The 11760-nt window shown below is 47.2% G+C and overlaps 1 protein-coding gene across 1 annotated transcript in view; it reads right to left on the bottom strand.

Annotated features, from left to right (window-relative positions):
- Positions 1-3045, bottom strand: part of ZNF417 (zinc finger protein 417) — a 4559-nt gene extending 1514 nt beyond the window's left edge. Inside the window, exons 1-2 of the mRNA XM_017885402.1 lie at positions 2918-3045; positions 10-941 (exon numbers count right to left, since the gene is read on the bottom strand). Of these exons, the coding sequence (XP_017740891.1) occupies positions 10-941; positions 2918-2951 (966 nt within the window). The 5' untranslated portion in view covers positions 2952-3045. The remainder of the gene's footprint in view (positions 1-9; positions 942-2917) is intronic.
- Positions 3046-11760: the final 8715 nt, after the last annotated feature.

Raw genomic sequence — 11760 nt, 5'->3', positions numbered from 1 at the left:
AAAGCAGAACTTCTGACGAAAAGATTTCCCACATTCCCCACAGTGATAAGCTGTCTCTCCAGTGTGACCTCGCTGATGTTGAATGAATTTACCCTTTTGACCAAAAGACTTCCCACATTCTCCACACTCATAAGGCCCTTCTCCAGTGTGAACATGCTGATGGTTAAGGCTGTCCTTCTGACTAAAAGATTTCTCACACTCCCCACAGGGATAAGCTGTCTTTCCAGTGTGAACTTGCTGATGTTGAATGAGGCTGCTCTTTTGACTATAAGATTTCCCACACTCTCCACACTCATAAGGTCCTTTTTCAGTGTGATCTCGCTGATGTTTGCTGAAGCTGACATATCTGCTAAAGGATTTTCCACAATCACTGCACACATAACATCCATCTCTAGTGAAAAGTTTCTGGTGTGGAATAACTGAGTGTTTGGTGCTGAAGGCTTTTGTGCATTTTCCACACCCGGAATTAGTTTTTCCCTCCTGAAAGGGTGGGCCATGCTCAGTTTCACTGTCTGTCTTCTCTACAGGATAAGAGGCTTCTTGTTGGCATAATCCTGAACTGGGCAGAACGTTCTCCACAAACTCATGGAAGACAAATGGCTCCTGTGACACCCTGAGCTTACGTTTCTTTACAAACGATGCTTCTCTGATACTCTTTCTGCAGAATTTCTCTCCAATATGCTGCTTCTGGTGCTGATTAAGGTTTGCAGTGTCATCCAAGTTTTTTCCACATGCCCCACTCCCGTTCAGCTTCTGCTTCTGATGAGTTTCCTGGTGGTCAACAAAGTGAAAAACATCCCCAGAGATGAGGCCACACATTTCACAGGGGTGAGCCTTCTTAGGAGAAACAGCTGCCCTAGGAGTCGTGTTCTGAGACTCTCTTTGTACAGAAATGCTCTGCTTAGATGGTGCCTCCTTATCTTTTGATCCACACCAACAATCTGAAACCAAGAAAATGCTGGTCAAGTGCAAAGTACCTCTGATGGGAAGGCACAGCCCACCCACAAGTACGTCTCACAAATTGAGGAATTACTCTATAAAAATATTTCAGGAACAGAATGTTGGCTTCAGGATGAAGATAGGCCTGCTGGCTGGGTGCGGTGGCTCACGCCTGTAATCCCAGCACTTCAGAAGGCTGAGGCGGGTGGATCACCTGAGGTCAGAAATTTGAGACCAGCGTGACCAACATGGCGAAACCCCATCTCTACTAAATATACAAAAATTAGCTGGATGTGGTGGTGGGCGCCTGTAATACCAGCTACTCGGGAGGCTGAGGCAGGAGAAACATTTGAACCCAGGAGGTGGAGTTCACAGTGAGCCGTGATCACACCACTGCACTGTAGCCTGGATAACAGAGCGAGACTCCATCTCAAAAATAATAATAAATTAAAAAAAAGAATGAGCTGTCTAGCATTACTGGACTGTAAAGGTCACAGAAGCCAGGAGGCCTCATGATGTAAAGAGCACAGGCATACATGCAACACAGGGAGTAGAGGCAGGGTCCACAGCTCCTTCCTCTAAACACAAGTTGTGCACAGGATCTTATCTCCTAATGACATGTGAGTGCTATGTAGAAGCATTATGGACTGGATGTGGTGGCTCATGCCTGTAATCCCAGCACTTTGCGAGGCCAAGGCGGGCGGGTAACCTGAGGTCAGTAGTTCGAGACCAGCCTGGCTAACATGGTGAAACCCTGTGTCTACCAAAAATACAAAAAATTAGCTGCACGTGGTGGCGCAGACCTGTATTCCCAGCTACTCGGGACGCTGAGGCAGGAAAATCACTTCAACCTGGAAAGGAGAGGTTGCAGTGAGCCAAGATTGCACCTTTGCACTCCAGCTTGGGCAACAAGAGTGAAACTCCGTCTCAAAAAAAAAAAAATTAATATATATATATGCATATGTCAAGACCAAGAAAACATGAGTACAACACAGCAGAGGGTGGTCATGGATGGTTTAACAATGGGCATACACTTCCTAATACATAATTGATACACCAATATTGGTGACAACTGCAGATGAAAGCACAAGAAAAATGGGTGAGATGTGGAGTCCAGAGATGTGAATATTAGTGCTGGGGTGGATATCACAGTAGAAGTGGAAAAGTACACAACTAACAAGTGTGAAACTCTCAACAATGGGGAAAAAAAGAAAAATAGTGTGTGCCTACTCATACTGCCACAAAAATACTCGGCATATACAAATGGTTTCTGGTATGATTTAGATAAACCTCTGAAGTCATGCCCTCCCCCAGCATGGCACTCCTGAGGGACAGGCTCCCTTTGAGCCTATCGTGATGAGCCTGAATTGAACCGCATCTTGTGAAACATTGAGGACTCTCCATCTCACCCCCGGTACACGGGACTGGATGATATAAGCATGAAGGGAGAGACAGCAGAGATGAACAGCCAACACTAGCTCAGGACAATTAAGCACCTGACAGCCCACAGTTTACTTAGAGTAAACTAAGTATTACAAGAGAATTCCTAAGCAGAGTCTTGTAAGAACAGTCTATGGTCTATGTAAGTAGTGACAATGTCAATGAAGGCAATTCTCGGCACAGGGAGGCAGGAAGAATTGTCAGACAGAGGAAAGAAGTGTTAGTAGAACCTGGGCACACAAGAGCTACTGATTTGGACAGTCACCTGACAGCCAGAGAGCAAGCAAAGTGGATACATTAGGGTGCCTATAAGACTCCTGACTCCTTCCCTGGGAGCCTGGAGCACAGGATGTGTTGGAGCTGCTTAAGGAGAGGAAAAGGCAATACACACACCTTACTCCTATCAACCACACAACTCACACAGAGAAGTGTAGAAGGAACCTGTGTCCAGGCTCCTTAAGTGAGAAAGACAGTCTTGTCAATGAAAAGGGGAATGGCAACACTAGCTCAGCTCACAGGGTGAGCGTGAGCAACTTACCCAGGGAGGATATAAGTGCCAGGTTCTCTAGCATCACATCACGGTACAAGCACCTCTGAACCTCACGAAGGAGACACCATTCCTCCTGGGAAAAGTTCACAGCCACATCTTCAAAGGTCACAGTGTCCTGCTATGATAGTGTCAGATGAAACCACAAACAGCCCCTCTGTTGAGGTACCACAATGCACCTCGCCACACAGCCACCCTTGCTCATCCTCCTCCCAAGGTCCCCAACATAGAGCTGAAACTGTCCACTGGTACCTTTGTCTCCTCATGGGCCCACTGGTCAACTGCCATCAGCAATAAGAAGTAGGTGGACAAATAAGCATCCATGCTGAGGTCCGGACATAAAAAGGTCCACCTCCTTCTGAATAGCAATATCCAAGCTCACGTAAAGCCCAGGGCAGCTGCCTGAGCCCATTGAACAAACTCGCTCTCTAAGTATACATCATTCTTTATACTGCACAGACACATGCCCATGGCCACTCCCACCTGAGTTTTTCCCACCATCAGCCTCTCTCTGGCATCCCCACAAATAGAAGTTTGTTTTTGGGGTTTTTTTTTTTTGAGACATAGTCTACCTCTCTCACCCAGGTTGGAGTGCAATGGCACGATCTTGGCTCTCTGCAACCTCCGCCTCCTGGGTTCAAGTGATTCTCGTGTCTCAGCCTCACAAGTAGCCAGGATTACAGCCACGTGCCACTATACCCGGCTAATTTTTGTATTTTTTTTAGTAGAGACGGGGTTTCACCATGTTGGTCAGACTGGTCTTGAACTCCTGGTCTCAACTGATCCACCCACCGTGGCCTCCGAAAGTGAGGAGATTACAGGGGTGAGCCACCGCACCCAGCCCCCATAAATAAAATTATTTCACAAAATGAAGAGGGTATAATGGCCCATGACTCCCTTGGGAATATGCAATGGTTTGTTTCTGTAACTCTGCTAGTCAGGATTGAGTTGAAACCCACTACAAAGTATAGCGACCTGGAACCCTGCCTCATCGCCTTGGTAAAAGGGTTGTTAGGCTAGGATACATTATCCAAGAGAGCAGAGTGGGAGTGAGATTTGTACTCACACCTTTTAAGGTTGTCCCACTGTCACAAGGTGTCAAAGTGACACATCATATTGGGCCTTCAATTCTGGCCTTTACCAAAATGTGGATAAGTATCCAGAGTATGCTTGACAAATACAAATAGGATCCAATATTTACACAGCATTTCCACGGTTTCCAAGAGCAGTGGTAATCCCACATCATCCTGTGAATGTCTCCCTGAGTGACTCCATAGCCACACAGAACCACATGTGGCTTCAGATATCCACGGCCCTATCCCACTTCCGTGCTGCACCAGCTGAGACCTCAGCTGTAGCAACCCTCCTCTGTCCACCCAATGCCGTGTAAAGCCCAGCCCCTGGATTTATGAACCAAACCAAATCTACTATCACAGATGAGCATATTTTTCACTGCCCACATGCACCAGGCTGAATGAAACTCCACAGGCACTCCTAAAGTCCTCTCAAAATGTTTGTGAGTCCAGACAGTGATAAATAGTTGCAGCTTTGGCACCGACTCAGTGCTAAGTGTCATCTTCCCTGAATTACTCCTACGCTTCTGCATACATCTATCTCTTGTCTGTTCTCTCCTTGGATGTCTATGTCCCCTTCCAAACTCTACCATCTGATACGTCCTGCCATGATGGTCACTCACACCCTCTCAGGTGTTTAGGAAGCCCAAAAACATCCCTCGGGGACGTTAAGTAAGAGATCCACTCCTCAGCCTGTAATCACACCTTCCTGGCCCCTGAAAAGAATTACCACCATAATCGGAAGCATGTCCTCCTAAGTGGGACCCATAACTAACTTATCGTAGTTTACCCATTAGCTTTCATATATCGGACGTCTCCAGTATCAACACCCTCTCAGACACCCCATCCTGTATGTCTAGTTATCCATTTGATGCCACCACTTATTGGTCCCTAACTCTTCATTTGGTCAAACAACCCTCTTGATATCCAGTCAATGTTATGTCAATACCAACTTCATGTCAGCTGATGCAGCGTCCATGGCTGCAGCTGCTAAGATCAAAAGCCTTGGGCTCATGCCCGATTCCTCTTTCATGCCCTTATCATCCACATTAGAAAACCTATTTGTCCACCAGGCGTGATAGGTCATGTCTGTAATCCCAGCACTTTGGGAGGCTGAGGTGGGCAAATCATCTGAGATCAGGAGTTTGAGACCAGCCTGGCCAATATGAAACTCCATCTCTACTAAAAATAGAAAAATTAGCCGAATGTGGTGGTAAATGCCTGTAATCTGAGCTACTTGGTAGGGTGAGGCAGGAGAATCACTTGAACCTGGGAGGCGGAGGTTACAGTGAGCTGAGACCGTTCCACTGGACTCCAACCTGGACAACAGCGTGAAACTTTGTCTCAAAAAAACAAAACAAAACAAAAACCTAGCGTCTCGGCTGGGCACACTGACTCATGCCTATAATCCAAGCATTCTGGGAGGCCAAGGCGGGAGGATCACCTGAGATCAAGAGTTTGAGACCAGCCTGGCCAACACGGTGAAATCTCGTCTCTACTAAAAATACAAAAATTAGCGGGGTGCGGTGGCACGCACTTGTAATCTCAGCTACCTTGGAGGCTGAGGCAGGAGAATCGCTTGAACCCGGGAGGCAGAGGCTCCAGTGAGCCGAGATCACACCATTGCACTCCAGCCTGGGTGACAAGATCGAAACTCCGCATCCGCATAAAGAAAAAAGAAAGGGAAAAAAGAGGAGGAGGAAGGGAGGAAGGACGGAAGGAAGGGAGGAAGGGAGGAAGGGAGGGAGGGAGGGAGCGAGGGAGGAAGGGAGGGAGGGAGAGAGGAAGGGAGGGAGGGAGGGAGGGAGGGAGGAAGGAAGGAAGGAGAAAACCTAGCTGTCTCTTTACAAAAAGTGAATCCTGAATCCAGACACACGTGATTTTCCACATATCTGATCCATTAACCCTCACCTGGATTACGGCAGTAGCTTTATCTCTGACCTATCTTCCTCTTCCCTCAACCCATAGTGTGTGCACCAAAGTCCAAGTAGACGAAGCCTATAGCCAGATAGAACTGGGGTAATATCACCTCCTGACTTTGATCCATTTTATCTCTAAGCATTTCACAAACTGGTGGCAACTCCTGGGTTAACCTTCCAAGGGTGTTTACATTAGTTGACAGAAATGAGAATACCTCCATATAATCTGCCATGGCCTTAGTATCCTGGGCGTAGAGATTCTCCAGGGTCCTCGGATCCAAGGACTGAAAAAATGGCACTTAAGAGTCCCAGGGGGCCGGGCTCGGTGGCTCAAGCCTGTAATCCCAGCACTTTGGGAGGCCAAGACGGGTGGATCACGAGGTCAGGAGATGGAGACCATCCTGGCTAACACGGTGAAACCCCATCTCTACTAAAAAATACAAAAAAAATAGCCGGGCGAGATGGCGGGCACCTATAGTCCCACCTACTCCGGAGGCTGAGGCAGGAGAATGGCGTAAACCCGCGAGGCAGAGCATGCAGTAAGCTGAGATCCGGCCACTGCACTCCAGCCCGGGCAACAAAAGCGAGACTCCGTCTCAAAAAAAACAAACAAACAAACAAAAAAAACCTCTCTCAAACAAACAAACAAAAAACAATAAAAGAAATGGTATCTTGGTAGTGGTGATGACTACAGTCTGTAAAAAGTAGAGGTTCCTCTTCAAAGACTTTCCTCTCCATCTAATTAGGAATAAATGGTAACTTCTTTTAGAAGCAAAATTTATTCAAAGATCTGTTTTAACATTCTTAGGTATCTGCTAGCTGTGATAAAAAAAAAAAAAAATCTATGTACTTTATGTTCTTAGCTCCCACAATTTAGCCTAAGTATTTGCCTTGGCATGCTTACACTGGTCTAAGGAAGCATTAAGTCATATCCTGTTCCTCTTCCTTATTTGAAAGTGTTTTTGCCTTTCTTAGCATTCCACAAGTTAATTCCTCCTTCCTTTGTTTTCCTCTGCCTTTGCCTCTTTTTAAAAAGTTCTAAGTTGCTAGCCAATCAGGACAAATACAGAATGTGAATTTGTATTCAGCCAATGGAAACCGGACATAGCAATAAGGTGGATGCATCAGGTTATAAATGACCCTGTCTTCTTTGTTCAGTGTACTCTCACAGCAAAACTGCCAGCAAGTGTACCGTTTCTGCAGAAAGTAAAAATGGCCTTGCTGAGGAAATTATTGTTCAAGTGCTATTTCTTTACAGCACCAAGGAACAAGCATTTCAAACAGTCCTTAAAGGTGGTGCTCTCCATCTGGTCATACTGGGCGTTTGTTAAAGCCATGTGTTCATGTCATTGATGGGAAGTTATTATCATTGATTTATCTTGAGAGCAGGGAGTGTTCTGCGTGAAAAATTAGTATTGCATGAAAGAAAGACTTGTAAATTGCAAGATACAAAAGCCTATTAATACTGACCAGGTAGGCTGGGCACAGTGGCTCACGCCTGTAATCCCAGCACTTTGGGAGGCCGAGGTAGGTGGATCACCAGGTCAGGAGTTCAAGACCAGCCTGGTCAATATGGTGACACCCAGTCTCTACTAAAAATACAATAATTAGGCCCGGCGCAGCGGCTCATGCCTGTAATCCCAGCACTTTGGGAGGCCGAAGTGGGCGGATCACGAGATCAGGAGATTGAGACCATCCCGGCTAACACGGTGAAACCTGTGTCTACTAAAAATACAAAAAAATTAGCCAGGCATGGTGACAGGTGCCTGTAGTCCCAGATACTCAGGAGGCTGAGGCAGGAGAAACGTGTATACCCAGGAGGAGGACCTTGCAGTGAGCAGAGATGGCGCCACTGCACTCCAGCCTGGGCGTCTCAAAAAAAAAAAAAAAAATGAGCCGGGCATAGTGGCACGTGCCTGTCGTCCCAGCTACTTGGGAGGCTGAGACAAAAGAACTGCCTGAACCCGGGAGGCAGAGATTGTAGTGAGCCTAGATCGTGCCACTGCACTAAAGCCTGGGCAACAGAGCGAGACTCCGTCTCCCCCACCGCCAAAAAAAGTACAAAAAGCAAAAACCAATAAAACAGGCCGAGGCAGGAGAATGGTGTGAACCCGGGAGGCAGAGCTTGCAGTGAGCTGAGATCCGGCCACGGCACTCCGGCCTGGGCGACAGAGCGAGACTCCATCTCAAAAAAAAAAAAAACAAGGCCGGGCGCGGTGGCTCAAGCCTGTAATCCCAGCGCTTTGGGAGGCGGAGACGGGCGGATCACGAGGTCAGAAGATCGAGACCATCCTGGCTAACATGGTGAAACCCCGTCTCTACTAAAAAAAATACAAAAAACTAGCCGGGGGAGGTGGCGGGCGCCTGTAGTCCCAGCTACTCGGGAGGCTGAGGCAGGAGAATGGCGTGAACACGGGAGGCGGAGCTTGCAGTGAGCTGAGATCCGGCCACTGCACTCCAGCCCGGGCGACAGAGCGAGACTCCGTCTGAAAAAAAAAAAAACAAAAAGAAACAAACAAACAAACAAAAAAAACAAGAAAACACTGACTAGGTAATTATCAAACAGTTTTGACAGAAATGGGTCTATGGAAGCATCAGTAGATGGTGAAAAAACTTACGACCTCAGAGAAATGTTAGCACCCATGTCCAAGAGATGAAATTATGCTCAGCACATAATTGGAATGGTCAGTCTGATGGTTTTGGCTTCAAAATGAGTTCTTCTTCTTCCTTTTTGAGACAGAGTCTCTGTTGCCCACGTTGGAGTGCAGTGGCGCAATCTTAGCTTACTGCAACCTCCACCTCCTGGGTTCAAGTGATTCTCCTGCCAGGTGCGGTGGCTCATGCCTGTAATTCCAGCACTTTGGGAGGTTGAGGCAAGTGGCTCACCTGAGGTCAGAGGTTCAAGACCAGACTGGCCAACACGGTGAAACCCTGTCTCTACTAAAAATACAAAAAGTAGCCGGGCATGGTGGCGCATGTCTGTAATCCCAGCTACTCGGGAGGTTGAGGCAAGAGAATCACTTGAACCCGGGAGTCAGAGGTTGCAGTGAGTGAAGGTTGCACCACTGCATTCCAGCCTGGGTGACAGACTGTCTCAAAACAAAACAAAGAGATTCTCCTGCCTCAGCCTCTAGAGTAGCTGGGATTACAGGTGCCTGCCACCACACCCAGCTACTTTTTGGATTTTTAGAAGAGATGAGGTTTCACCATGTTGGCAAGGCTGGTATGAAACTCCTGACCTCAGGCAATCCACCCACCTCGGCCTACCAAAGTGCTGGGATTACAGGCGTGAGTCACCATGCCTGGTCATGAATTAAGTTGGTTCATACAATCCTCCATCCAACCTCATGGGATGATAGGTAATTTTCTCACAAGGGAATACTTGCTTTCTGAAGGGAGTTGTTTATAGGTTAAGCAAAACCAATTTAAGAGCCTTCAGCAAAGTAATATGAAAAGTTTCTGCTAATTTTGCCAGGTGAGAGACAGGGTCTTGCTCTGCTGCCGAGGCTACAGTGCAGTGGGGCAATCATAGCCCACTGTAACCTCAAATCCTTGGGCTCAAATGATCCTCCTGCCACAGTCTCCCACACAGCAAGGACTACAAGCATGTGCCACCATGCCCAGCTGTTTTGATAGAGACAGGTGCTGTGTTGCCCAGCTGGTCTCTATCATGCTTGATCCCTACCCTATTGACTCCAATAAGGATGGCACCACGTACAAGAAGTGAATGAGAGCCAGAGCTAGAACTGAGACATAGGGCCAGGCGCAGTGGCTCCTGTCTGTAATCCCAGCACTTCCGGAGGCTGAGGCATGTGGATCACCTGAGGTTAGGACTTCGAGACCACCCTGACCAAAATGGAGAAACCCCATCTCTACTAAAAATACAAATTAGCCGGGTGTAGAGGCACATGCCTGTAATCCCAGCTACTTGGGAGGCTGAGGCAGGAGAATCGCTTGCACCAGGAGGTGGAGGCTGTGGTGAGCCAAGATCACGCCATTGCACTCCAGCCTGGGCAGCAAGAACGAAACTCCATCTCAAAAAAAAAAAAAAAAAAAAGAGAAAAAAGAAAACGAGACACGGGGTTTATTGAGAACTCAGATACGGGGCAGTCCAGGAGCAGCAGGCTGGACAAGAAAACCACTATCATTTGTAAGAAGCATGCAGTTCATACAGTATTTTCACTTATCACCCTCCAACCAGCTCAAAACAAAGGGCCTCATTCAAGGAACAGGCCAGGGGTTCAGAAACCTCTGGGTTGGCCACTCCCAGATTCCTTTGTTTGGAAGGTTGAACCAACACTCTTCTTAGACCACAGGGTCATTCTTAAGGTGTGCTTGAGTTATTACTGTCAGATGTATCTGTTATACAGTCTCGAACTCCTGCTCAAGGATGTTCTTGCCTTAGTCTCCCAAAATGCTGGAATTAAAGGCATGAGTCCCTGTACATGACAAGATGGGTTTTTATTAATCTCTTTGTTAGTTTCATCAACCCAGAAGACAGGGGAGGGTATGTAAAATAAAAATGTTAGAAAATGGGCCACATTTTACAAATTCAGATTGTATCTCCAGTTAAATGAGTTCCCCTATTACTGTGTAATTCACAAGAAATTCTCCAAGAGAGAGTTACCAATCCAACACATATTTACCCACGACTTCCACGGTGGCTCTTCTGTAAGGATACGCTTGAACTCAATGACAGAACATGCAGATCATAATCAGTTCATATGTATAATCTTGGGCTGGAGGCAAATGCATATAGTTTGCCAAATATGAAAAGGTGAGGTGGGCAAAGGGAAATGCCCTTGAGATCCTTGAAAAGAAAGAAAATTCAGTTATACGTTCGATAATTAAATACATGGGACAGCACTTTGTTAAATTTCAAGATAAAAACCAAAAGCATGCCAGACAGTGACTCAACCTGTAATCTTAGCATTTTGGGAGGCCAAGGTGGGAAAATCCCTTGAGCCCAGGAGTTTTGAGAGCAGCCGGGGCAACATGGTGAGACCTAATCTCTACAGAAAAAAATTTAAAATTAGCTGAGCATGGTGGCACATGCCTATCCTAGCAAGTTGGGAGACACGAGGTGGGAGGACAGCTTGACTCCAGCAGGTCAAGGCAGAAGTGAATTGTGATTGTGTCACACTGTACCCAGCCTGGGCAACACAGTGAGACTGTCTCAAAAAAAAAAAAAAGGGCCAGGCACCATGGCTCATGCCTGAAATCCTAGCACTTTGGGAGGCTGAGGTGGGTGGATCACAAGGTCAGGAGTTCGAGACCAGCTTGAACAACATGGTAAAACCCCGTCTCTAGGCCGGGCGCGGTGGCTCAAGCCTGTAATCCCAGCACTTTGGGAGGCCGAGACGGGCGGATCACAAGGTCAGGAGATCAAGACCATCCTGGCTAACACGGTGAAACCCTGTCTCTACTAAAACTACAAAAAACTAGCCGGGCGAGGTGGCGGGCTCCTGTAGTCCCAGCTACTCGGGAGGCTGAGGCAGGAGAATGGCGTGAACCCGGGAGGCGGAGCTTGCAGTGAGCTGAGATCCAGCCACTGCACTCCAGCCTGGGCGACAGAGCCAGACTCCGTCTCAAAAAAAAAAAAAAAAAAAAAAAAAAAAAAAAAAAAAAAACCCCGTCTCTACTAAAATACAAAATTAGCCCGGCATGGTGATGCATGCCTGTAATCCCAGCTACTCAGGAGGCTAAGGCAAGAGAATCACTTGAACCCCGGAGGCGGAGGCTGCAGTGAGCTGAGATCGTGACACTCCAGCCTGGGCAGACAGACGGAGACTCCGTCTCAAAAAACAAAAGAACCATAAACAACTTTCTATTTCATTGCAGA

Source organism: Rhinopithecus bieti, unplaced genomic scaffold (genome assembly GCF_001698545.2).
Source record: "Rhinopithecus bieti isolate Rb0 unplaced genomic scaffold, ASM169854v2 scaffold_15006, whole genome shotgun sequence".
NCBI lineage: Eukaryota > Metazoa > Chordata > Mammalia > Primates > Cercopithecidae > Rhinopithecus > Rhinopithecus bieti.
Note: the sequence above shows the minus strand (reverse complement) of the source record. Positions and strands in the feature narration are given on the sequence as shown.